We start from the raw sequence: 27238 nt of genomic DNA, 5'->3' as shown, positions 1-27238 counted from the left end.
TTGCTCGTCGCCCTCAAAATAGACCTCTCTGGGATCTGTCCCAAGTGGACTTTGGACGCCAGCCTGGCTCTCGACAGGCAGCCTGGTCCTTGGGCCCCAGCCTGCTCACGGGTTTCTGGCCCTGATCTCATATGGGCCCCGTTCCTGACGAGGGAGGCAGCTCAGTTCTGGGGAAGCATCAGGTGGGTCAGGGCCGCTGGGGTCTTGGGGAGGTGAGCAGGGCCAGTCCTGCCTGTTCCCCATCCAGGGACTAGCCGGCCTGGGGAGGGCCACCGTCATCTCCAGGACGCACAGCGTGGGTGTCTCCGGGGGCACCTCCCCCCTCCTCCTTGGCCTCACTCAGTGGTTCACGCCCTGTGAGGGGGCCTGGAGCGAGCTCCACCTGGTGAGAGGGAGGTGTGGGGATCCCCCCACAAAATCCTCATTTCCTTTCCCAAGAACTCTGCAGGTAAAACTGACTTTTCTAAGTGTAGAATTAGGGGTAAGTGGTCCCCCCCACAGAGAAGCTGGACCCCGTCCCTGTATGATGGCCTCTGTGGAAATGGCTGCAGTTTCATGGCCAGTTTGTGCCATCGCATGACCCACACCTTCTGAGCCTGCCTGCACCCTGGCTGCCCTTTGCTCTCGAGCTTGGGCCGTGGGAGGGAGGCAGGGCTTCTGAGTCAGCCCCCAGTTCTGCAAGGCCGCCCAAGAGTCAGCCTGCAGATGGGGTGGGCGTCAGGGGCTGCCTGGGTGTATGTCCTGTTGGGAGGATGTCTTCCCTGTGCCGTCCTTCGTGGCTCAGCACCTGGCTCTGACGTGTGGACCACACAGAGGCCTCAAAGCTAAGCCAAGTCGAGCAGGAGTCAGGACTGAGACGAGGAACGTCATGACTGCCCCTTGATGGAGGGGATTGGAGTCTGGAATCAGCAGCTGCCTCCACAGGCTTTGTGGGGGGTGCTGCACTGGGCATCCTTCAAGCTCCAGCCTCACGGCCTCTGGAGCCATCCTTTTGCCATGGTGGTTGCTATGGAAATCAGCCATGTACAGGTGCGGCCCACAGTACCTTGCGTCATCTTCGCCTGGCTCTCTGCCACCCCCACCTGGGATGCCGCAGGGCCCCGCCGAGCCACGGCACCCCTGGGAGTGTGTGGGAGCCAACACTCATGGGCAACCCTTGACCACTAGGGACAAGAGCTGGAGGCTGCAAACCTTTCCTGTGCTCTGGAGGGACAACCTGAGGCTCCTTGTGTGGCCTGCCTCCATGGGTCCCCGCAGGATAGAGACCTCAATTGCCCATGGCGGTAACCCCCTTAGCAAGGCGCCCTCCTTCCTGGGTCCGCTCTGCCCGGGCCCACTCCATCCCCTGGAATCCCATCCCCAAATAACCCTCCTGCATAGAGTCCTCGTCTCGTCAGCTTCTGGGGGAAGAAAAGCTGAGCCAGCTGCTGATCTGTTTCAAATAACATTATCTGGTGGAATACTTGCTGCATTGCGTTACGTAGAAATTGTTCTTAGAAAAAGCTTAATAGGAGATTGAATTTTAAAGGGTAAAAATAAATTCTGTGAGTGGGTTCCCAAAGGTCAGCTGGGCTCCAGAGAAATCGAAGCCAGAAACGTGTCTTGGAGACTATTTCTTGGAAACGCTGTGATTTGACTTGGACGTCCTGTCGGAACGAATCGAAGGGCGTTGGAAGGACGTTTGTGAGGGACCCACCCTCCTAATTCCCAGGAGAGACGGCTGGGAGGTCTTCTCGAAACCTTAAGGGTTATAAACACCAACAAAGCTCCCTGAGGCATGAATGACGATGCCTCAGACCGGGGTTCAAGTCTGCAGAAACTTGAACGATGAGCGCGTGCAGCCAAGCTGCGCACGTTGCTGGCTGTCGCTCGGGCCGAGGTGGTGCCCCGGCTCCCGGCAGATTTTGTGCTCTAGACTCGGGAAAGTTAAGGCAGGCAACAACGTGGGTATAAAAATGTTCAAAACCAACTTTTATTCTGTGGTTGTTACATGGGATAGAGTGGCCGTGGAGTGCATGCGCCACAGGAGTGGAGGGCCAGTCTCCAGGCGGGCTGGGCAGCGGGCACCACGGCCGCCTGCATGGCCGGCTGTCGAGGGGCCTGGCAGACGCAGGGGTCAAAGGGCTCTGCCGCCAGGGAGCTGTGCCAAACCCAATGGCCTGTGAGGACGTGGCGGAGGGACGGGCTGGAGTGTGACCGTCGGTGTTGTGAAATGAAAGGCACGGTCTGGCCGCCTGTGGGCATGGGGACAGCCCACACCCACAGGCCGGGAGGAAACAGTGCTGTCATCACGTCGGCCTAGAGAGCAGGGCCGGCCCCCGGGAGACCCTCAGCACGGCTTCCTCCGTCTCTACCCCCCTGTTAAGTGGGTTAACTAAGGGGTGGTCTGTGGCCCCAGGAAGCGCAGTGCCTGCTCGGGGACAGGTGAGAGGTCAGCTACAGCTAGCGCGGAGCGGGGGCTACGGTGACGGGTGCTGGGGTGGGAACGGGCTCCTATACGAGGGGGAGTGTCACTGTCACAGGCGCCCGCTCTGCAGGGGGTGTGGCCGGCGCCTGTGGACGACCCGGGCTACTGGGTCTAACTGCTGGTGCTGGATTCCTTTGGTGACTTTGGTTTGCTTTTTAAAGGAAAGAGTGAAATGGATCTTGGGTCGGCAGCTGAGGTAATAGGTTAAGAACGAGCACCAAGGTGGCCGCGCCACGGTGGCCGCAAGCAGGCTCACAGGTTCTTCATGCACACCTGGCAGCGGCTGATGTGTGTGCGGATGAGGCCCGCCTTGAGTGTGTCGGCGGAGGGCGCGCCCTGGAAGCTCTGCTCGGGGATGGTGGTGAGCCAGAAGCTGTACTTGTTGGCGTAGTAGTGGCAGGTCCCACGGCCCCCGTTGCACTCGATGAAGGGCGTGGCGCGGAAGTCCTCCAGACAGCTGCCCGGTGACACCAGCGACTGGCCGCCACCCTCGTCGCCCGCGGCCGTGTGCTGCGTAGAGGGGAGACGGGACGGGGCAGGGCTGTGAGCGGCTTGTCATTGAGGACCTTCCTCCAACTGAACCACAAACCGTGAATATCCCTCTGTGTCGACAGAGACCACCGGTGACATCCCCTTCAACGCCAGGGGTGGGCCGAGGACACGGGGGAGCCGTGCAGAGGGCGCGGCCGTGGGTGAATGTTCGCCAACATGGACAGATGATCACGGTTTGTGGTTAAGTGACAACCCGAACAGCAACAAAGCAGGTCAGAGTCAGAAGCTACAGTGGACTACAATTTAGGGAGAAAAGTACCATCTACCCCGTCATCCATTCAAAGAATGAAGTGTCTGCCTGGCAGAAGAGATACCAAAATATTGACTTTCTTTTAAAGGAAAAAGAAAATCAATACGTGGGTCGGCATCTGAGGTTGAGTTAAAAAGAATCAGCAGAGAAAGAGACCGGCCGAGCCCCGCTCTGCTGACGATCACACGAGGAAGGGAGCACGGGCCGATTTCCTGATCTCCTCTCGTTAGAAAATCTCTACTTGCTGATTTTTCTACAATCCACATGGACTGCTCGTGTGATTAATTCAATCAGAGGGCTGCTAATTAAGAATGAGTCACTGGAGGGGCCAGTGCAGGGGCGTAGTGGTTCAGTTCCTGTGCTCCCCTTGGGCAGCCCAGGGTTTGTAGGCTCGGATCCCAGGTGTGGACCTACATACTGCTCGTCAAGCCATCCTGTGGCAGCATCCCACATAAAATAGAGGAAGACTGGCACAGATGTTAGCTCAGGGCCAATCTTCTTCACCAAAAAAAAAAAAAAAAAAAAAAGTTTCACTGGAGATGACCCTGCAGTGCCAGCTGGAAGACTGGGCCTAGGGTCTGAGGGAACATTTTCTTTGTCACTTTCAAGTTGTACTTTCTTTTGGTTTCATAAACATTTTAGTTTTTATTAAGGCACATAGTAGTCCCCCGGACCCCAACGCTTGTCTATGAGAAGTGTCACATGGCTTGGGGGAGCCAGCCTTGAGTGGAGAGCAGGGTGTGGAAGAGGAGTGTTGCACCTATGGTCTGCAGGGGACAAGAGGCCCGGGCAGGGCCCCGGTCAGCCTGTTCTGGGCACACGACAATGAGAGCCAGCCCTCTGACGAGTTTGCTCGCAGCAGCAGCCCTCCCACCCTGGGGCGACAAGCTCCCGTCGCAGGAAGCAGGCACATCTGTACTGTCTCGGCCCCACTGGGAGCCGCAGAGCCAGGACCAGCCAGGCTGGGTAAAGGCTCGGAGTTTGGTCCACAGCCACGGGCACACCTACACACGTCCATGCAAGTGCACAACACACTGTGCCTTCGGGGCACAGCAGGTCCCAGGGGGCAGGGGCTCAGAGGCGTTACAGAAGCAGGGGCAGCCTACACTGCCCTGGTGCTGACAGAGGGAAGTGCTCAGGCTGCAAGGCCGGCTTGGACATTTGGGTTTGGGACACTGCTCCCCTCATGAGGGAGAGGCTTGGTTTTAACATCTGAATTGCACAGTGGGAGTTAAAAAAAAAAAAAAAAGTAGGGGTGCACTATGGAAAACAGTATGGAGATTTCTCAAAAAGTTAAAAATAGAAATACCCTATGACCCAGCCATCCCATTACTGGGTAGCTATCCTAAGAACCTGAAATCAGAAATCCCAAGAGTCCGTTGCACCCCTATGTTTATTGCAGCATTATTTACAATAGCCAAGACGTGGAACCAACCTACATGCCCAGAAACTGATGATTGGATAAAGAAGATATGGTATATATACACAATGGAATACTACTCAGCCATAAAAAAAGACAAAATTGGCCCATTCCCAGCAACGTGGATGGACCTCGAGGGTATTATGTTAAGTGAAATAAGCCAGTCAGAGAAAGACGAACTCTATATGACTCCACTCATACGTGGAAGTTAATATATTGACAAGGAGATCTGATCGGTGATTACCAGGGAAAAGGGGGGTTGGGGGGAGGGCACAAAGGGGGAAGTGGTGTACCCACAACACGACTAACAATAATGTACAACTGAAATCTCACAAGGTTGTAATCTATCATACATTTAAAAAAAAAAAAAAAAAAAAAAGTAGGGGTGGCTGGAGCTTGTCCCTCCTGACACAGAGGCATCTGAAGCTCACGGGGACCACCAGAGGGCCGCCCTGTCCGTCCCCAAAAGTCACCTCCCACGATCGGCTTCATGAAAAGCGGAATGTGCACCAGTCCCTGCACAACATTCGCATCCTGTTGCTTCCAATTACAGCAACAGTAATGCCTCTAAGAATATTAAAATATCAATACTTTTCTTTCCTTACCTAGAATCTAGGATTTTTTCCCTGTTGTTTTGACAAAATCAGCAAACATTATATAATTTATATACTATGCTGTTAATATAGTTTATGAAATATTCAACAGGTTGGGTATCCAGTCAATATAGCTGGAGTTATGACCGTCATAAGAAACATGAGTGCAATAATTGTAAACACGAGTGCTACCCCCACTGGGCTCTCCTCTCCCCCCACAGCGGGGGAGTAAGCGGGAAAGCTGCAAGAGAGCCTGCTGGGGCGCAGTCTCTGCCCTTGATTTTAAACTGAACCTGAGTGGGCCCAAACCCTGAGTTCTCTATTTTATACCCAACGGCGATCTGACGCTGGTATTCCAGGATTTTCCTCATCAGTATATACCTGCTTAAACCAACAGACTTAAAGAGATGTTAAATGTTTAACACGTCACATAGAAGTAAATGGTGACAGATGCTTCCTGAGGGCATTCTGGGTTCCGGATGGAGTCTACACAAGATACTCAGGGATCCAGAGAAAATGCTTCCCAGATTTTACCACCTGATAAACCAGAAGAGCTTCACCTTTGGTGCTCTGCTTAGTGAGATGGACAACAAGCCAAATTTATCCTAGTTACAGCCCATCCAAACGGGCCCCCTCGGGGTGGGGGCAGCCTCAGGCCTAGGCACGTGGCTCCGTTAGTGAAGTACAGGCTGGATTCTAGCTCTCACTCATCCCCTGGGCCAGGTGCCCTTGTCTAGTGCACAACCTCAACAGCTGCCCTATCTGATTATTCTTACAAAGGCAGCTCTTTTTGCTGCCTCCCCAGCCAGGGTATGGTCAGGAAGAGGAACTAGATTTCCACCTGCTTCCTTGCTCTGTGAGAGAGCAGGCAAGTCCTACATACCATGAGGAAGGAATATCCGATCCACAAACTCCGCCATCCGGCTGGGCAGTGGGGAATGGAGACGTCTTGGCTGTGGACCGCTATGGCAACGGCCGGGGCCTCACACACAGAGCAGCGGCTGATGTAGGGCCTGATGTCCTCCTCGGCCACGGGCATCATGGGCAGCGGGGCGGTGGTGGAGAGCCAGTAGGACTTGTCGTTGCGGCTGGCGTAGTAGCAGACGTCGCCGGGGTTGCAGTAGAGGAAGGGCATGGTGCTGAACCGGGCCAGGCAGGAGCCCGCTAGTCCTGCGGAAGGAGTCACAGCTCAGTGTGGCCGGAGATGCTCCTCTAGTCTGGAGGCCCCACGTCAGGGACCTGGTGAGGCTCAGCCATGCACGGGGTAGGCACCAAGCTGGGACTTTCCAATTCCTTTTCTGGGACCCAACTAGCCTGGCATTTTAGCCCTGCTCTTCTAGATGTTTCCACACGTGCCCTGGACTGAGATGGGCCAGCAGGAGGAGTCTTTACGAAAGAGCGCTTGGGCGAGGCCCATGTTGGGGTGTCTCCTTAAAACACCAGCCCCAAGACACCAGGGTGGCCGCCAAGAGGAGGGCCCGGCTCGGCACAGCACACGGGCCCTCCTGGAAGGGGCTCTGGCTGCCCCACCCCCAAATAACTACTGCTTCTGGGTAAACACATCGCTTTATATCAGGGCCAGAGTGACTCATGCTGAGTGGGGTTCCCTCACACCCGTGGCGCACAAGCTCGGAGCCGAGGCTGGGTGCCCCAGAAGCCTGTCGGGCGCCGTGCTGCCTGCTGGGCCCTGTTCCCAGCTTGATTTCAGGCCCTCATCCGTGTCTGCTTTGCCCACTTTTTAAGAACTTCTTACGGCAGTGGACCACACAGATAGGAGCGTGCACCATCATCAGAACTTGGCCTCACGGATTTCCACAAGGCACTGCCCTCGAGGTGGCCGCTGCCCTGGCCATGACACCCAGCCTCAGGCCCCTGGCCTGCTCTGAGTCGGGCCGCTACGGTTGCTGTGTATGCTTAAGGCGTCTGAATTCCTCTTGGCCACCAGGCTCACTTGCACTAACACGGGCACACACGTATCCACGTACCCATTTTCCTGGGGGTCCTATGTGACTGCCAGCCCCTCATGCCCTGGCCTGACCGTCCACAGAACTTGGGGTGGAAAGAAAGAAGGGGGTGAAGCAGCTGGTGACCTCTGGGCAGAGCGGGGCGAGCACGAGGCTGGCCCCGCAGGAGCCCTGGAAGTTGCTGCGGGTTAAGAGGCAGGTCTCTGTGGTCCTGACCTGAGGTTTAGGGCATCACAGGCCATTTTGATCTTTTCTGAAACTGCGGGGGTGTGGATGGGCCCAGTGCCTTCAACCAGGAGAGACCCATCCACTTGAGAGGACCCACGACCCTCGCCGTGGCCGCTCCATCCTGACCACCCCCAGCGGGCTGGCCCCGGGGCTCACGGGCGGTACCTACCCAGGTCCTGGTTGTGGGCCTTTTCCTGGCCTTCAAAGTACAGCAGGCTGTACCCACTCCACAGCTTGTTCATGCCCACGGGGCACATGGGCTCCTGATCCGTCTGACTGTGCTTCACCAGCAGGTAGCCAATGCTGACGCTGCGGCCGGGCATGCCGGGCAGGCCTGGGCTCCCCGGGCGGCCTGGCTCCCCTAGGGTCCGAGAGAGAGCAGCTACCTTTCAGCTGCTGTGTGGACCTTGGCCCACAGTGCACAGCTGACATCGCACGGTGACATTTACGGCTGCCACTCTGCTTTCTCCCAAGGCTGAGCTCTGGCCTTTGTAGCCAGGAGCCCTCTGGCGAGGCCTTGCCCTATGGTCCACGCTCAGCCACCGTGGGATGACGCCACTGATGTTCAGTGACAGAGCTGAACAGGGGGCGCTGACACTGATTGAGAACTAGACATCTCGGAGCTAGAGGGTCCCTAGAGGTATCTCAGCCCAGGCCCCACCGACGAATGAGCCTCCTTGACCCCAAGTGGCAGACCCCTTTGCTGGATGCTTCTGGGAGAGGCAGCCAACTGCAACCTGGGCCTTTCCCAGGGTTAGAAACCTACCTCCTGTAACATCCACTCAGGGGGCTCGATTGTGCCCCTGGAACATAAAGGACCTCTAACTGCCTCCCCCAGGACCACCCTTCAGATGCTGGAAATCGGCTGTCCCGGGGGAGCCTGCCTTCCCCACCCCTCCTTCCCACCAGGGACGTTTTCACATCTCGTCACTGTCTCATCTCGTCACTTTCTCTGCCCTTTGCTGTCCTGGTCTCCCAGCCTGGATGGCCCCTGTCTGTCCACATGTGTCTACAGATGTGCATCCCCGACGTTACTAATCTCCTGGCTGGGGGTCAGTCCCTCAGGAGGCGGTGGACTGCTACTTCCTGTGATGTGGATGCTGACAGCACCGCCCGCGTTCACCTTTAGCGCAGCGCTCCTGCAGCTGGCTCAGACTGCACGGGTGCACCACAGCACACCTCGAGAATGCTTTTTGCACACATTGTATTATTTCTGCCCTGTCCTATCCTGCAGGTGCACAGATAATTTTAAGAAATCACTAATACAAGACTTTACAATGGCTCCTGTTCATGTAATTGGTTTCCCTCAGCATATTGCCTCAGGCCTTCAAGATCTTTATGATCCTGTGTCTGGAAGTATGTTGACTGCCTCCTTCTCTGAGGCATCTGCAGATGTCTCAGAGGAGGGAAGGAAGCCAGCTGTCCTGGGGGCTCTGTGCCAGGTGTCCTGCCAGGCACGGGTACTAGGAAGCAGGGCAGGTATTACAGAGCACCCAGGCTGCAGCAAGGGCCCAGGAGCCACGGTGGGGGTGCGGAGGAGAAAGGTGGCAACCTCCCACCTCTGATGTCTATGACTCGTTTATCCCCTCCCGGGGCACCACAGTCCATGCGTCAGACCCACAGTGGGACCTGGAAGACGTCCCTGCCCTCTGCCCCCTTCGCCGTCCGCCACTCACCTTCCTGGCCAATTGGTCCCTGGTGCCCCATGGGCCCCTGGTCTCCTCGGAATCCAGGAACGGCAGACACACCGCCTCTTCCCTGGGGCCCTGCCTTCCCCGGAGCCCCACGGAGCCCTGTGCAACCATGGAAACAGGTGTGAGCGCCGTGGAAAGAGAGACAACGCTCGGCATCGCTGGTGCTTAACGCATGCTTTCCAGCAAGAAGACACAAGCGGAAACCAGGCCAATGGGAAAAGCAGCTGTTCCCCGTGGCCCCACGCCAGGGCTCCTACCTGGTTCTCCTGGGGGGCCCTGGGGCCCCATCTCTCCCTGCGCCCCCGGGGGGCCTCTTCTTCCCTGCGGACCCACTGGCCCCCGCTGGATGGCAATCTTCTGAGGGATTCCTGCAATCCCCGGGGACCCCACAGCACCTGGGGTACCTGGAGGGGAAAAGAAAGGCCAGTTGACACACGGGAACCACTTCACTTTCTTGCTCTGATCTTGACTCCAGTTTTTCACCTGTTGAAACCAGTCTTGGAGCTTCTAGAACAATCTCACCCCAGAGATGAGATGGACAATCTCCCACCTGGCAGGTGGCTCAGTGCTGCCCTTCTGGCATCACTGTCATTCCCTGAGCCCCCCGGGAGCCTCGGAAGGCCCCTCTTGGCTTCCCCTTTGCACATTAGGGTTTGGGCCCATGCTCCCGCAGTCCTCCCCAGTGCCAGCTGACCTGAGCAGGCGGCTCTGCCGGTGCAGACGGTCACTTACCCGGGAGTCCGCGGTCTCCTTTGGGTCCCTTGGGGCCTCGGTCGCCCACGCTCCCGGTGGGTCCTGTGTTCCCCATGAATCCTTGCTCACCTCTGGGCCCTTCCGGACAAGCAGGACATTGAGGACACCCACGTCCAGGTGGGGGCTCCAGTCACCTCTGCCCAGCGCCACCAGCCTCCCCCAGAAGAGGAGCCTCTGAAAGGGTACAGTTACCTTTTTCTCCTGGGAGACCAAACACGCCAGGCCGGCCTTGGGGCCCAGGGTCTCCGCCCCATCCTTTGGTCCCTGGGTTTCCTGTAACTCCTGGGTTCCCCTCCTCTCCTTTGCTTCCGGGAAGAGCAGCAGGCCCAGGTGGCCCTGGGGGACCTCGATAACCTATCGACATTGGTCAAAGAAAGGGGAGTTGAGGGGCTGGCCCACTGGCACAGTGGTTAAGTTCGCATGTTCCGCTTCGGTGGCCCGGGGTTTGCCGGTTCGGATCCTGGGTGTGGACACGGCACCACTTGGCAAGCCATGCTGTGGCAGGCGTCCCACATATAAAATAGAGGAAGATGGGCACTGACGTTAGCTCAGGGCGAGTCTTCCTCAGCAAAAAGAGGAGGATTGGCAGCAGATGTTAGCTCAGGGCTAATCTTCCAAAAAAAAAAAAAAAAAAAAGAAGAAAGGGGAGTGAAATGGGAGGAAGGTAGGGTCATGGCATGCAGTGCCGGGCGCCACCAAAGGAGGCGCCCAAGGGGCCCGACGCAAAGTCATCCGTTTAGGGGACGTTCTTCGGCAAGTCTGTAACACTGGACGAAGTGTTTTTTTTATTGAGGTAAAATATCTGTACCATAAAACTTACCATCTTAACCATTTTTTTTACGGTTCAGTAGCATTAAGCACACTCACACTGTTGTGCAACCATTGCCACCATCCATCTCAGATCTTTTCATCTTTCCAAACGGACACTCTGTCCCCATTAAACACTAACTCCCAGTCCCCTCCCTCAGCCCCTGGGGACCCCATTCTCCTTTCTGTCTCTGGAATGTGACGGCTCTGGGACCTCATAGCAGCGGAATCACACAGTATCTGTCCTTCGTGGCTTACTTCACTCAGCATAATGTCCTCGAGTCAGGAAGGAAAGGCTGTCTGTCCCTAACGGAGTCAGGGCATCGCCAGCTCCTGCCCCCAGAGACTGCAAAGCACAGAAAGAAGCGTGAGTCCTGCTTACCTTCCAGGCCGAATATCCCCGGCGCCCCTTTGTCACCAGGTGACCCAGAGATGTTGGAAGGGGGGGTGATGCCTGGGAAACCCCGAAGTCCTGGACTCCCGACTGGGCCTCGCTCCCCTTAGGAGGGAAACAGAAGAAGTCCTTTTTAGTGCCAGCATCCAGCTTCTTGACCTCTGTCTCCCCCGCATGCTCACCTGTCTGGGAGCACAGCCGCCAAGGAGAGGCGGTGATGGAAGGGGCCCCAAGGCCAAGCACACAGCAGGCCCTCAGGGTGGGTTCGGGGAGGTAGGGGCTGTGTGGGCCCCACTTCCCAGCCCCCTTCTGCTGCCTCGAGGGTCCCAAGGACCCGCCTCTGCTGGGTTTTCATCCTTATGGGCATGCTACTTGCTCAAGGGACCGCCTGCCCATGCTTGGCTGCAGGGCTGGCCAAGAGTCACTCCTGCTCGCGATACTGCTGCCCGTGGGTGATGCCTCGGCCCCGCTAGGAAGGCCTCACCTGAGAGCTTAGCTCTGTCAGCTCGGCTAGCACTTGTGATGGGGTGGAAGGTTCCAGAATGGGCAAGACGAGGCTTAGGGACTGCATGGATGTTTTAGTCCTCCCTGTGACCATCTTTCAGTATCTCGGATCCTGGCTCTGGACAGAGGCCATCCTCACTACTCAGATTTTGTATTTTCCACGCTGCCTCCTCACTAAGACTTGCTATGACCCCAAATCGATACTTGTGGCATTCCTAGTTACCAACGACTGTTGATGGAAATGTGACCAGGGGCTGGCCGGACCCTGACCTGTGTGTCCACTAGGGGCAGAGGCTCCGTGTTCACCAAGTCAGCGTGTGTGGCGACTTTACAGAACATCATGTCTGCAGGGAACCAGAATCGACCACATTGAGTCAGGGGCTGGAGCCGGGTGGCTCTCGTCGAGGACAGACCATGGAGGGCAGTCCCCACACGAGGGATCCGTGGGAATTCTACTGCTCCCTGAGCTTGAGTCAACACGTCACTGACGGGCGCCCGTATGTGCCAGGCGGGCTGGGCGCTGCCGAGGCCGTGGGAAGTGAACGGCCAGCGGGGAAGGCCGTTAGCTCTGTCCTAATCGCCATACGAGTTTCTGTGTTCCCCTGAGTTCTGGGCACTGAGAGGTTAGTACCAGAACCCTGCAAAAAATCCGAATGGCGGAGTGTCCAGGGACCATCGTTTCCAGTCTGGAGAGAAGAGTGAGCTGGGGCAACACAGTCAAATGTGTGAGACCAGAACAGGTAACCAACAGTGGGCTCCTGTGTCCCCACGTGGTTTTGCGACTAATCGATGTTCATTAGCAACACGAGGGACTTCCACACCGGGGCTCTGATGCCCATCATGGGGAAAGGACCCATTCATGTGACTTCTGAGTGGGACGGAGAAACACTTAGAACGGTGTCGCCTTGGTCTCACTGATTACAGGCCATAAGCAGGCGGATTTACTAACCCTGCAGGGACAGACCGCCGCCACCTCCAGTTTGACATAAAATGACACCCGTGGAGCTGTTACTATTGTCACAAAGTAACTGAAACAGATGGTGAGGGTCAGGGGATAAGAGGACGACTCTGGGGTTAGAGGATGCAGACTGGCCAGATGCCCGCGAAAACACACAGAACTTCACTCTGGGAGCCGTCACTTGCCCACGAGAACATGGAGCGAGCGGGCGTCAGCTGGCTGGAATCAGGACCCAAACAACTCCGTGCGCCGGCTGGCCCCCACGGATCTCCCTAAGTACTGAAATAAGCACTCTGACTAATGCAGGGGCGAGGAAAGGCCACTGCGCACAGCTCAAAGGCAAACCATGACCCAAAGGCAAATGTCAGCCGCAGAGATAACTGAGGCCGCAAATTCGAGCTTCTGGCCTGAGATGTCACTCGTTCGATGGACGCCAATAGAGTGGGATTATTTCCCTATTGTCAGAGAAGAGAGTCAGGCCTGACCGACCAGCCTGGGAATGTCACTCGCAAAGTCACCTTTCCCTTATCCCGGCCAGAGGCTGAGGCCCGGGGGCAGCAGGAAGATCAGGACTGCTCAGAGGCCACCAGGTCATTGGGTGATTGTGACCTTCATGCAGGATGAGGGTCTCGCAGAGGACGATGGCTTTAAAGAAGGGACGCTGTGCTCAGGATTGTTGGGAGCCCGAGGCACGCTCTGGGTCCCCTTGACGGCGTGCGGGGATCTGCACCTTCGGTTCAGGCAGAGTTTTGAGAAACGGACGCTGCACAGGCGAACGGGCGATGGGACCGTCAGGGCTCAGTTAGGGATGTTCTGGGGCACACATAACTTCTCCAACTGAGGTCAGAGTTTCCCTAGTTTACAACGTTCCCCCAGGACAGACATTTACCAAGCACTTATCCCACACCAGGCACTTGGCTGAGGTACAAATGGGGGCATGAGAGGTAACTTCTGCCCTTGTGGAAACTGTAACCGTGCCTCGTTGTCAGTTTCAGAGCCTGAACAGCACGCCGTGTGAGTCAAACCTTTAACCCTCGTGACACGGATGGTAAGAGCTGATGCTCAGCATCTTCGACCACACAAAGTTAATTCTCATGAGCCAAAGAACAGCAGTGCTCTTCAGTGAGACTCAAAAATAGAAACCAGAAGCCTGGCACGGCAATTTCAGCTTGCTATGTGGCCTCAGCGTCCCAGATTCTGAGACTGGAGGAACCCTGGAGATGGTAGTTGACCCCTTGGCTGCACAAATGAGAAAACGGAGGCCCCTCAGAGGGTTGTGGCGCTGGGACCCCACCTGACGCTCTTGGCTCCTGGTGGGCTCCTCTGGATGCCAAGCCTTCACCGGGTTTAAAGCGAATAACTGTTTAAAAGCTTTCCTGCTCACAGAGCAGGTGCTCAGAGCACACCGTGTGAGTCAAACCTTAACCCTCGTGACACGGACGGTAAGAGCTGATGCTCTGTGAGCGCTGTCCTCGGGCCAGGACTGCGTGGCATTGATGCCTCGCTTCCCTCTGTCCCCCTGCGCGAGGTCTCACCTCCATCTCCACCGGAGTCTTTCCCGTCGCTGTGTCCCCTGACCCCTCTCAGAGGGCAGACAGGTGAACTGACAAGCATGACTGAAAAAATGCCATGTTTCGAGGCCCTTCGCGAAGCCAGCACTGATGGCTGGGCTCCTGTGTGTGAGAGCCTCATCTGTACTACCTCACTGAATCCTCCCAGCGCCCAGACAGGGCGTTTCTCCCCTCATTTTGCAAAGTTGTGTCAAGATCACACTGCTCATGAGGCAGCACAAGAACACACACACACAGGCATCTGACTCTATAGTGGTGGGAACGGCCAACTCCACTGAGGACTCTTGGGGGGCTTGTGACAGTAGACTGACCCTAGATCCTCATCCCTGAGTAGGGTCTGTGCTGGTGGACTGATCCTAGATCCTCACCCTTGACTGGGGTCTGTGCTGGTGGACTGACCCTAGATCCTCACCCCTCACTGGGGCCTGTGCTGGTGGACTGACCCTAGATCTGACTGGGGCCTGTGCTGGTAGACTGACCCTAGATTCTTACCTCTGACTGGGGCCTGTGCTCGTGAACTGATCCTAGATCCTCCCCCCTGACTGAGGCCTGTGCTGGTAGACTGACCCTAGATCTTCCCCCCGACTGAGGCCTGTGCTGGTGAACTGACCCTAGATCCTCACCCTTGACTGAAGCCTGTGCTGGCACACTGACCCTAGATCCTCACTCCTGACTGAGGCCTGTGTTGGCGCACTGACCGTAGATCCTCACCTCTGACTGGGGCATGGGCTGGTGGACTGACCCTAGATCCTCACCTCTGACTGGGGCCTGTGTTGGTGGACTGACTCTAGATTCTCACCTCTGACTGGGGCCTGTGCTGGTGGACTGACCTGAGATCTTTACCCGAGTGGGGCTGCGTGAGCACCACACAGCCTTCCAGGATTCACATTAAGGCCCCAGTTCACAGCCCCTCTCCCCATTCTCCTGGCTTCAGATCAGTGCTGTAGAGCTTGGCTATCAGGGAATTCTAGAGTTTCCAGCTATTTGAAAAGGGAGAGGGGAGGCGACAGACCTTGGAGAATCAGAAGATGGATCTGTGAGCCCTGAGGCACCTGATGCCCCTACAGGGGATGGGTCGCTGGCCTCTTCTCCTTTGCAGTGTCTTTGGTTCCATCTTCGGAGGGAATCCTGACCTGAGCACTTGCGCTCAGGCTCTGGTGCTCAGGAGCCCAGTGTGTGACGGGGCCGTGTCCCCATGAGCTGCCCAGCACCAGTGCCCACACCATAGACAGCCCCTGGCTCAAGGTTGCCACAGGGGAAAATACTGGGTGAGCTGGCGCGGCAAGGCCAAGGATGGTCAGAAAATGAACACGGGGCTGTAAGCTCACACTCAGTGAAGCTGCAGTATCTTTTACTGGTTCTGCTCCAGATACTGGTCATATTTCTATGTGGGAACGTTTCCCATCTCAGTGTAGGCTCCAGCATGGTTTGGCAGGTGGATGGGTAGGCTGGGGAGGTGGGAGGTGGGTTTATTTCTCAGCAGCTGAGACCACCTCTCTCTGGTTAGCTCCACCAACGTTCCAGGCCCTCAGGCGGCCTCAGCTCAGAGGCTGTGAAGCGAGTATCTGTCTGCTTGTCCAACACCTAGAGTGCACGCATGGGTGAGGTGCCCTGGGACCCTAAGGGGATGGAATGTGATCCCTGGGGCGAGGGGCCTTATCCTGATCACAAGGGGGGGACGGAGGTCCATAACTAACCCCGATGGAATAAGATACATTTTTTAATAAAGACGATGGGAGACTAGGCAAGAGGTTCTGCAACAAGAAATTCTCTCCAGCTTCTTATTTCTCACTCTCACTCCAGCCACCCAACCTTTTGGGGGCTGGATATGCAGGTGGAACAATCGCAAGTGTCTGGCCTCACCTGGGGCTCCTCGCTCCCCCTTCTGTCCTGGGGCTCCCGCAGGGCCTGGAAGGGTGTTGGCCTCTCCTGGGTCACCTCTGTCCCCAGCAGGACCTGGGAAACCTGGGTCTCCGTGGATGTCTGCACCTGTGGCAGGGTTAGCAAGCAGCAACATCAGCATCTTCAACCACACAAAGTTAATTCTCGTGAGCCAAAGAACAGCAGTGCTCTTCAGTGAGACTCAAAAATAGAAACCAGAAAGCTGGCACGGCAATTTCAGCTTGCTATGTGGCCTCAGGGTCCCAGATTCTGAGACTGGAGAAAGCCTAGAGATGGGAGTTGACCCCTTGGCTGCACAAACGAGAAAACGGAGGCCCCTCAGAGGGTTGTGGCGCTGGGACCCCACCTGACGCCCTTGGCTCCTGGTTGGCTCCTCTGGATGCCAAGCCTTCATCCGGTTTAAAGCGAATAACTGTTTAAAAGTTTTTCTGCTCACAGAGCAGGTGCTCAGAGCAGCTGACGGCAGGAAAGAGTGACACAACCGGACCATTTTAACTGGAATTGACATGTTAAATGGAGCACGTGTGTGAATTTATATATGACCACACACGTACAAATTTTCCTGTACATAGATGATAGTTGTTTACATAAAATATCTATACAGAGAATATTCTAATAGCAATAGGACTATGGGCGATTTTTTCCCTTTTGTTTAAATACATTTTTAAAAACTCTTCTCCACTGAATATGAATAACTTTTATCATGTGAAAAGCAAACAGCCGGTACCTGGGGACCCAGGGGAGCCTTTGGTGCCTGGCAGGCCGTGTAATCCGCTGATGCCTCGGATGCCCGGAAAACCTGCGGAGTGTCATTCGTGGTTATTGTGTGCACGGGTCAGCAAAGAGAAACTAAAATAATTCACACATGTTCTCCTTTGCTATGACTCGGTCACCGACCCACCTATTCAGAAGCCCAGCAAACAGGAAGGGTTCAGCATCTACTCTGACATGTAAACTAATCACGTCTGTCACCTGGAGAACCGCTGAACTTAAAGACTGCTTTCAGAGACTCTCCTACAGACCCAGGAGAACCAGAGGGGGCTGGCAGGGGGTGCTCCCCTCTGTCCGGACGCTTGAGTCACTGTCTGTGTTTGGTTGGTAAAAACCGAGAGCCCGGTTGGAACCGAGAGCCCGGCATTAGTGCCACCCCCTCTGGAGTCCCGAGGATAAACAGTCCTACAGTGGGACCTGGGAAATGGCGGCAAGTCTTCCCGGGAGGTGGCAGTGGGAGGGGCAGAGAGGCAATTCTTGGGGCCAGGAGTGTGCAGGCTGGGGTGGGGAGGGCGGTCACCCTTAACTCTCAGGAGAGTGCGGTCGAGGGCCTGTCCCCAGGCCAGGCCACACAACCCCCCAAATCCTGCCAAGGGCTCCGCCAGACCTCCCTCAGTGGGAAGCCAGTAGTGGCGGGACAGGGCCCCTGGCGTCCGACCCTCCATCGCCTCTGCGCCCCCTGCTGACCGGGGAGTGGCCCAGAGGCCTCTGGGTGTTTTTTCACTCATCTTTCCGGGAAGTGAAACGCATCTTTGCACACTGGCGTGTCTGTCTTGTTCCCAATGGGCTTGGACAACTGCAGACCCTGTTCTCGGCAAGTTTCGTGTGGACAGTAAACCATGCGCACCCAGCCTTTTACCTCACACGGTGTCACGGAAAACAGCCTGGAGAGAGGCCAGCCTGCCTGATGGCCTCTCAACCAGCACATCTGACTCTCAACAGCCCAGGTGCTGGTGTCTGTGAAGGGAGGGATGGGCTTACCTGGTAAGCCGGGAACCCCTGGCCAGCCAGAGTCTCCTTTGTCGCCAGGCCTTCCAACCCGACCTGGCTCTCCCTGAGGCCCGTGCAGCCCCGTCAGTCCTGGAAAGCCTGGGGGGGCAAACGCATCCTTGAGTCAGACAAAGGAACCTGGAGGCCTCCTCACCTGCAGCCCAGGTCCTGCCGAGAGGAGAGGGCTCCGTGGGGAAAGGACCAGCTTCCCTCAAGTGGGAATGCACGAAGCCTTGGACCCCCGCATTCAAGTTCCACAGGGTTAGCCCAGCTGGCCAAAGAGAGCAGCTGTGCTTTCTTGTTCCCGTCCATCATCCACACCGAAGTCGGGGGCGAGCCCAGGAGAGGATTAGCTGCCTCTCTTGATTAGCAAGAGAGGTCACCGCTTGCTTTCTGCCTTTAAGTTGGGGTCCCCAAACGAGTTTCTGCATATTTAATGCAGGAAAGGGGTCCTGTGACAAGAACTCAGTCTGCGTTTAGGGGGACAGAGACACTTCCATCGGCCCCCCACGTGGTTCCATGTCGCTGTGGGTGCCCCAACTGGGTTGGCTGTTTCTCTCTGTGTGTTTGGCCCTAAGGCTGAGCCAGCTGACCGGCCACGTGACTGGCCACAGGGAAGAGCAAGCTTCACATGGGGGTGTGACCTGCCAAGGAGATGCCCACCGGCCGCCTCTATCCGGGGTCTTGCAGATTTGGAGATTCAGCCACGCTCTGCCCCGGGCCGCTGCCCCATCCAGCCTTGCTGGAGGAAGACCGTATGACCACAGGAGAATTTACCTGTTTGCCCTTTCAGTCCGGGGGGCCCTTGGACTCCCACGGCGCCTGTTATCCCCGGGAAGCCGACTTCGCCCTCTGTTCCTTTCTCTCCGAAGAATCCCTTTAGACCTGTAACCACAGAATTGCTGCTTGGACCAAAGCAGACGCTGCACCACTGGGGCTTAATGCTCGTAGGGTTCAAGAGGATGCCAGCCACAGGATGCTGCCATACCACATTGGTGCTTCTGCTGTGAATGGGGATGCGTATCTAAACGTGCTCCTTCCTCAACTGATTTTTTACCTAATTCTTCCCCCTGAGCCTGTGGTCAGCAGTCTCCTAGCTGGCACCCAATGGTCCTGTGTCCTGCCATTCACGCCCTCATGCAGTCCGCTCCCACACTGCCTAGGGCTGACGTGTGACCACCAGGATACCGCAGAAATGATGGGGTGTCACTTCAAGCCGAGGCAGTACAACGCGTCATTGCTTCCGCTTTGTCCCCTCTCTTGGATTGCTCACTCTGGAGGAGGCCAACTGCCATGTCATGAGGACACGCAGGCAGCCCTGAGAGAGGCCCACGTGGTGAGGAACTGAGGCCTCACGCGAGGGTGCCATCGTGGAAGTGGATCCTCCAGCCCCAGTCTGGCCTTCAGGTGACGCAGCCCTGCTGACGTCACGACTGGAATCTCATGAGAGACCTGAGTCAGGACCACCCTGATCCCGAATTCCCGGCCCACGTAAACTGTATGAAATAATGCGTGCTTGTAGATGTTCTCAACCACTGCATTTTGGGGTAATTTGCTGAGTAGCAATAGATCACCAATCAGGGCCCTGATCAGAGAGGTTTTTAAAGTGTGATGCGCCACAGAAATCTGGGGAACTAGTTGCACCTGCAGACGTCTGAGGCTCTCCCAGGGCTGACTTAGGGGGTTTGGGGTAAGGTCTGGAATCTGCATTTTGAACAAGCATCTCGGGTGATCGAGAGGTGGTCATTGGGCAGACTCAGAGAAACGCTAAGTCTGTTAGCGACCACATTCTACTTCAGATGTTTTGGTGTCTTCTGGTATGCCAGAAGGTTTCAAAAACCTCAGACCAAGCTGAATTCTGCATAATCACTTTTGTCCAGTGATTTGTGGTCTTGAAGAAAAATTACCCAAAAGGTTCTGCTTATTTTTTATTGATTCTCTTAGTTTTTTAAAATCTGCTCCAAACCCCTATTTACTCAGTGCATCTTCTTTCACAGAATACTCCCATCGTCTCCACCCAAACTGAGAGAGTCCAGTGTAGCTTGTCACTTCATTCTCCGAGGGATGGCGCCTGGGCCCCAGCTCCCCAGGGCCCCTCATGTCTGGGAGCTGATCTGACCCAGGGCTCCTCAGCCCCTCTCTCTGCTGCATGGGGCAAGGCTCTGTGGCTGACCCCACTCAGGCACACCTCACTTGTCCTATGGAGAATGGAACACCCCTGAGGATGGCTAACGCCACTGTCACGGCCCCGCTGCCCCCAGGACGGCAGTTCTGAGATACAGTCTCCTGGCGATGGATACGTGGGAGGCTCCACTTCCCGGGCCCATAGTTTCGCCAAAACCTAAACGTTCAAGGGGTAACAGCCACAATTCTTGGAGGGGAGTAGCTTCTCCCCCCGCCCGACATTTCAGTTGAACAAATGACACATGTGGCAAGATGGTCTCACATTTCTGGTTTTACAAACCAAACTGCCAAAGTAATTATTAGGATGGGAGTTTCAGCTAGCCGAGAGCCAGAAGGCTCAGCAGCCCAGGGTGCCCCTGAGACCGGGAAGGAAGCCATCAGGAGACCAAATTATAGATCCACATGAGCCCAGAGAGGCTGGTGAACGAGGCTGCCTGCTCTGAGGGACAGTCCTGCTCCCCTGCTAGACTGCTTTCCATCCTGGAGCTTTTTCTACATAAAGAACCAGCTCAGCATCCTCCCTGTTGGCCAACTGTATGGGCAGACCCTTCCCCTGACCAGGACCATCCCTAGAAGGACTTGGGGCTCCAGGCAGCTTAAGCCATGTGGGTTCCCCCAAGACAAAGTCCCCAGGAAAGAGGCCTCTATTGCAAGACCCGTGGGGTCTCACTACAGGGAGGAATTTTGACCTCGAACTTCAGTGATGCTCAGAGGAGAGGAGCGAGCTGCTGTCTACATGGGGCACCCTGAGGCGTACAGGGCCGGGGGCTGCTCCTCGTAGCCTTACTCAAGAGATGGGCCCGACTCCACTGCCCTTTCTCCTAGATCCGTCACTGTAAGAATCTCCGGTCATTGTGTCACTTGCTCCGCACCCTATAATGTGTCCCCGTGGGCCAGGCTCTGCTTTTCCACCAGTTACATTTTATGGGCCACAGCTACCCCCATCCACCGACTGCTGATTCTGGCTACCTTCCCTTTCAGGGAGAGACAGAGAGAAGTTTGCTGATATTGTCTTGGCATTTAACTTAATGAGCAATTCCAGAGTGTTCCTTGCACATGGGGCTTGAAGACCTCAAACCATTCCCTATAACATGATTCATAGTGCTTATCAAATAGTGACACTCTTGGCAAGCCAGCTCCTGAGTGACGACACAGACAAGGGTCAGGGCTGTTGCTGACACAAAGAGATGGAAAATGACTTAGGTACCTGGTGTTCCAGTGAGGCCCCGCTCCCCCTTCAGGCCCGGGCTTCCTGGTAAATCTATGGTGTCTCCAATGTCACCTGTCACGTGCAAAAAAGATGGTTGACAACAGGTCTTCCTGCTGGGAGGTGGTTAGCTTTGCAACTTCTCTCGTGCTACATTTTTAATGAGATAGTTTGTTTCAAAATAACTAACAGCATCCACAGGTCTGGTATCACCACGCCTGCCCAGAATGCTCTGGATTGTGGATGCCCTATTTTCACCATCGGAGCAACACTCACCGAAATCGCCTGTGGGGCCACTCTCGCCGTACAGGCCTGCTCTCCCCGGAGCTCCCTTGTCACCCTAGGGGGAAGTCACACGTGAAGCCACGTTAGGAGGCTGCTCACAAAATTAGCCTGTAATTGTGAAGGGTGAGGGGATCCCACTGCTCGCTTTGCTGAAAACCGCACTCAAGGTTCATGGTCTCGTCCTTTTGCAGAAAACCCCTAAAGCTTTTCAGGCCAACACAGTAGGTGGTTTCCTTACCTGTCCTTAATGAACAGCAACGTGGTAAAAATGAAACAAGCTTGCAGCTCTACTGAAACTAGTAACATCAGCGATGCGGATCCTGGTCAGGACGGTGGAGATGACAATCACAGCTCACGGCAGCCCGCCCTCTGCCAGGCTGTACATGGTCCCATCTCTAGAGCTTCATCTAAGCCTCATGACAACTCTATGACAGAGGTGCTATTATTTCCCATTTGACAAATGAGGAAATTGAGGCACAGAGAGGTTAAGTGATTTGCTCAAGGTCACTCAGCCCGTAAGCAGCAGACCTAGGATATCAACTTGGGCTGCCAGATTCTAGAACTAGCTCTCTAGATTATAAAACAGTTCCACGGTGTGTACTTCCATCCATGGAGAGAGTGGGACTTCTCCATAACAGTGTTGGTTGCTGATAATGAGACTGGGAAGATGATGTCTGGGTCGCTCTGCGATTCCACAGAAATCATGCATTTCCCCTCTGAAGCTGCTCCCTCCTTACAGGGCGGGAGGGAGTTCTGGTCTACCACGATCCCTCTGGTCCCCACTTTAGCATCAGCCTCGGATTTCAGAACTGCGCATCAGCGCTATTCCCCTGTCCTAGCATGGCTCAACTTGAGTCTTTCAACCCTAGTGCAGCTCCATTCTCTCCGGGGGTGGGAGGGTGTGCTGGAGGCTACATCCTTGTTTAGATAATAATCTATTTTCCTTTCTTAAAGCTTGCTTTATTAAGGCATAACTTACATACAGTGCAGTGCACTCATCTTAAATGCCCAATACCTTTTTACTCATGTGCCACCCAGATAAAGACAGAGAACATTTTCACCATTCTAGAAAGTTCCTTTGTGCCCTTTCCTAGTCAATAGTCCTGACCAAGAAAGCCACTGTTGTGACACACCTCTACCAAATAGTCTTGTCAGTTCTTTAACGTCACAAAAATGGAATCATATCACATGTACTTCCTATTTCTGGATTATTTCATTTAACATAAAGTCTGTGAGATTCGTTCATGTCATTGCATTTATCAATAATTCTCTGTTTTTACTGACGTCCATGAGTCCATTGTCTGAATGTACCATGTTTATTTATTCTTTCTCCTGTTGACAGGCATTTGGGCTCCTTCCCAGTTTTTGGCTATTATGAATAAACTGCTGTGAACACACATTGTCATGTGCGTCTTTTGGTAGACGTACGTGTCTCTCTTTTTTAAGTGACCTGGCTAGCTGCATATAAGACTGAGCGTAAGGTCCCACCAGCTACAGATTTGGGGAGTGATGGCAGGAAGACACCTCAAGAATTCTGAGAACATCACGTACACCAGGGTGGGCCAGAGAGAAGGCCAGGCCAGGGTCTGCAGCTAAACGTTTATCATAGGGTGGGCAGAACTTCTCATCTGCCCAAAATGTGCCAATCCCGCCATGAATGCCAGAAATGAGTCAGTCATATGCTGAGGACTCTGAGGGTATAATACCTTTAAATCAAAGAGGATAAAAAGAGAATTCCATGAGATACTACCTATGAGGAGCCACTCTGCGCCTCGTTACATCACTATCACCACCACGCTCAGTAAAACCGCAAGGAGGCCTTTCTCTGAGCTTACAGGTGAGGACACAGGTGTGGAGAGGCGAGCGCCCTGCCCGGGGTCAGGGTGCACACAGTGACCACGACAACACAGGGCCCGGCACACAGGAAGTGCTCTAAAGACCTGCACTGGGTGAAGAAATGAGCAAACAGCAGGCCGATGTCATCTGTGGTGTCATTTGGTAAGGGGCTCTCAGTCCTGATGTCACATATGTGCTCGGATCTCTGGAAATTCAAGCTTAGTTCTCTCAAGGTCCCTATGGAAAAATGCAGGCTCCGTGCTTGATCCCACGGAAACCCCTGGAAGGGCTGGGGGCACGGGTGGCGCTCACATCCTGGTTGGTGCTGTTCTTTACACTGACCAGGGACCTGACAGCCTGAGGCTTCAACTCTGAACCTGGGCCTGAGCCCTCGGACCCCGGCAAATGCTGGTCAACGGTGGAGGAGAGCAGTTCGCAGAACACATGGAGGAAGGTGCTCACTTACCCTACTTCCTGTGAACCCGGGAAACCCTATGATGCCGGGAGGACCGGGCACCCCCGGGAATCCTGGCACGCCAGGCACACCGGGCACTCCGATGTCTCCTTTGACTCCTTTGATGTGGCCGGGCCTCCCGGGCAGCCCGGGGATGCCCGACAGGCCAGGGATCCCGGGCATTCCTGGAACACCTGCAGGAGGACGGCGCAGGTGATGCCCTGGGGCGCATGCGGACCCCCGCCCCAAATTCTCCCCTCCGCAGTCCTGTGGGCTGCACACCTCACAGCGGGAAATGAGGCTGCTCGGGCCTCAAAGAACAGCCTGTGAGCCCACGCCAGGGTGGAGAGGGGCTGGATACAACACAGGTTGGCAGGGCGCAGGGCAGCCTCCGGGGCGGGAGCTGAGAGGCAGGGGTGGAGGGAGCGGGACCCCAGCTGGATGGCTCGGGGGTCAGGCCCAGCCTGTTAGCGTTGCCTCACCTTTTAGGCCCAGGTATCCTTTCAGTCCCATGGGTCCTTCATCTCCTTTCTCTCCCTTGATGTCTTTCATTCCCGGCAGGATGATGGGAGGCGGTCCTGGGGGGCCAGGGTCCCCTCGGCTGCCTGGAAGGGAATCACAAGGCTGTCTTTCCTCTGTCCTCCGGACCAGGTAAAGAACACAGGTGGGGAGGCCTCTCTGTCACTGCTGTCTCTCCAAGCCTGAGTCCTGAGAGGCCTGGAGCGGGGCGGGGGGCACGTCTCCCTGAACTGGAAGCCTGTGAGCTGGGATGCAGCGCCCCGAGAGAGACCCAGCCACGACAGACACCTGTCTTCTCCCCCAGCTGCTCTCTCCACGCAAGTGGAGCGTGGGCACAGAGTACAAGGCATGTGGAAGACCTGTCCCCCCGCAGTACTGCAAGGACAACGCAGGGACAAGTGTGATGGGTGACAAAGAATGTCAGAGTGTTATATTTGCGCCCTGATGAGACATTGATCAAAGTTGCTCACAAGCAGGAAGGCGCCGTGAGGAAGGACGCCAGCTCAACCCTCTTCCTACAGGCACCAGCCGAGCCTCAGAATTTACCAAGGGCTGGCCAGGGCTGGGGGGTCACAGGGAGCAGCTGTGGAGGGGAGCCTCTAAGGAGTTAATAAACTGCACGAGGGGCTTGGGGCTCAGGAGGCTGCAGGCTGGTCAGGGAACTGTGGCATAAGGTTCAGGCTGAGAATGTTCTGGAATCTATGTTGACTGGATGAGAGGGCAGCTGGTAAGTGAGATTTTGCTGAATGAAAAAAATTTAGTTTCATTCATTGAACATCCACTGAGTATTTAGTGCTGGGCTAGATACTGAATGAACAGAATCGCATTGTTCCTGTCCTTGGAGAGCTGGCCATCCAGCGAGGGCGGGCACCCCACGGTTAACTTCACTCCAGGTAGGCTGGAGAAGAAGGGACAGCGGAGCCGAGGGAAAACAGCGTGGAGTCCAAGGGTGAGTTCATCTTTAATTTAATTTTAAAATACCATTTCTTGCTCAATGGCCTGAAATCACTAAGTTATCATGAAGATTATTTGAAAATGCAGTGTGAGTAGAAAGCATGGAAAAAGCAGAGCCCTAGACTGCAATTTCTATTTTTCTAAGAATTTGTAAAAGTTACTACACTTTGTGGAGTAATTAAGTTTTTAGAGAAATAGCTTGATTAGGATACAATTACACACCATACAATTCACTCATTTAAGGAGAACAATTCAGAGGTTTTTAGTACATTCAGAGTTCACCAACCATCCCCACGATCTAACTGGAGAACATTTTCGTCACCCCAAAAAGAAACCACGTGCCCAGCAGCAGTCACCCCCAAGCTGTTTCCTGCCCCGAGTCCTAGGAGACCACCACTCTATGTTCTGTCCCCACAGATATGCCTCTTCTGGACATTTCCTATAAATGGAGGCAGACAACATGTGGCGCATTGTTTATCCAAGTCGAAGTATGTCTCAGAACCCCATTCGCTTTTATGGCTGAATAATACTCTTTAAATGGCCAGATCACATTTTGTTGATCTGTGACGGACCTCTAGGTCGCTTCTACTTTTGTCTGTTATGAATGATGCTGCCGTGAACACTCACGTACAAGTTTTGCGTGGAAGTGTTTCCAGCTCTCTTGGGCGTACACCCAGGAGAGGACCTGCTGGCTAACTGTGCTTAACTTTTTAAGAAACTGTCAGTTTCCACGCTGGCTGCACCATTTTATGTTCCCACCGGCAGCGTCTCACATGAGGGCTCCTGTTTCTCCACATCCTCATCAACACTTGTTATTAGTAATTAAGCGTTTAGGGACCATCGTGATAACTTCAGAACAAAGGTGTTTGAACGAAAGTCATGAGAAGGTGGCTGGTGGGTAAGACACTTCCCGAACAAGGAGCCTCACCCTTGGGGCCGAGATGCCTGCCCACACCAGGTCGTGGAGCAGCCTCTTTCTGCTGGGTCCCATCTCTTTGGCACCGTGTTGCTCTTGCACCTGGAGTCCTGTGTCCCTCCTGTGCCATCGGCATTCCTCTCCTGTAGAATTCACCTCCTGCTGTTCGCCTGGCCTCACCCCCCCACGCTCACCATGGAACAATCGTGGTGGGGTATGTTTCTCATGATGCTTTTGGTTTTCAATGCTACAGTCGTTTCTGTTTTCAAGTTTCCTTTGGTCGGGATTATTCCCGTCTTACACTGTCAGTGTATTGAGGCAGGGATAAAGCCTTCTAGCTTTTGTCAGTTAATTATTATTATTCTATTTTTTTTTTTAGGATGATTAGCTCTGAGCTAATATCTTCGCGAATCCTCCTCTTTTTGCTGAGGAAGATTGGCCCTGAGCTAACATCTGTGCCCATCTTCCTCTACTTTATATGTGGGATGCTACCATAACATGGCTTGATAAGTGGTGCATAGGTCTGCGCCCAGGATCTGAACTGGCGATCCCTGGGCTGCCAATGCAGAGCATGTGAACTTAACCACCATGCCACCAGGCTGACCCCTACTTTTTAAGAGTTTGTTTTTTAATAGCATCTAGCTTCTGGGTTCCTGGAAGCGTCATCCTGAGCAGTGTTCTGCCCCCGTGAAAGTGAGTCTCAACCCGTCAGAAAGACCTTGAGAGGCACGAACATACCTTTCACACCCGGCTCACCAGCCAGACCCTTCAGCCCCGGAACTCCAAAAAATCCAGCCTCTCCTTTGCTCCCTGGGAGCCCGGGTCGTCCTTTGAGCCCCAGCAGGCCTTGGAAGCCGTCCATCCCGGGTGAACCTCTGCCCCCTGCAGAGAAAAGGAGAGAAGCACTGGGTCAGGCGTGGACAAACACATGGGGTATGTCAGGCTTGCTCAGCCATGACATTCCCACAGAGTAACCCAGGTGACTAGATGCTGAGATTCTCAGGCCCAAACAGGGATTTCCGAGACACCGTTTCCTAAGGGGCTTGTCTGCTGACCTCCTTACAG

At 54.9% G+C, this 27238-nt stretch overlaps 1 protein-coding gene across 1 annotated transcript in view; it reads right to left on the bottom strand.

Annotated features, from left to right (window-relative positions):
• Positions 1-1948: 1948 nt before the first annotated feature.
• Positions 1949-27238, bottom strand: part of COL4A2 (collagen type IV alpha 2 chain) — a 191143-nt gene continuing 165853 nt past the window's right edge. The window contains exons 32-48 of the mRNA XM_070578491.1: positions 26912-27055; positions 24267-24389; positions 23797-23978; positions 21486-21549; positions 21210-21284; positions 18596-18703; positions 17810-17917; positions 16785-16856; positions 16019-16144; positions 11111-11227; positions 10114-10275; positions 9901-9999; positions 9426-9572; positions 9151-9267; positions 7644-7835; positions 6166-6452; positions 1949-2977 (exon numbers count right to left, since the gene is read on the bottom strand). Coding sequence (XP_070434592.1) covers positions 2720-2977; positions 6166-6452; positions 7644-7835; positions 9151-9267; positions 9426-9572; positions 9901-9999; positions 10114-10275; positions 11111-11227; positions 16019-16144; positions 16785-16856; positions 17810-17917; positions 18596-18703; positions 21210-21284; positions 21486-21549; positions 23797-23978; positions 24267-24389; positions 26912-27055 — 2381 coding nt within the window. The 3' untranslated portion in view covers positions 1949-2719. The remainder of the gene's footprint in view (positions 2978-6165; positions 6453-7643; positions 7836-9150; positions 9268-9425; positions 9573-9900; positions 10000-10113; positions 10276-11110; positions 11228-16018; positions 16145-16784; positions 16857-17809; positions 17918-18595; positions 18704-21209; positions 21285-21485; positions 21550-23796; positions 23979-24266; positions 24390-26911; positions 27056-27238) is intronic.

Source organism: Equus przewalskii, chromosome 16 (genome assembly GCF_037783145.1).
Source record: "Equus przewalskii isolate Varuska chromosome 16, EquPr2, whole genome shotgun sequence".
In the NCBI taxonomy this organism is placed as follows: domain Eukaryota; kingdom Metazoa; phylum Chordata; class Mammalia; order Perissodactyla; family Equidae; genus Equus; species Equus przewalskii.
Note: the sequence above shows the minus strand (reverse complement) of the source record. Positions and strands in the feature narration are given on the sequence as shown.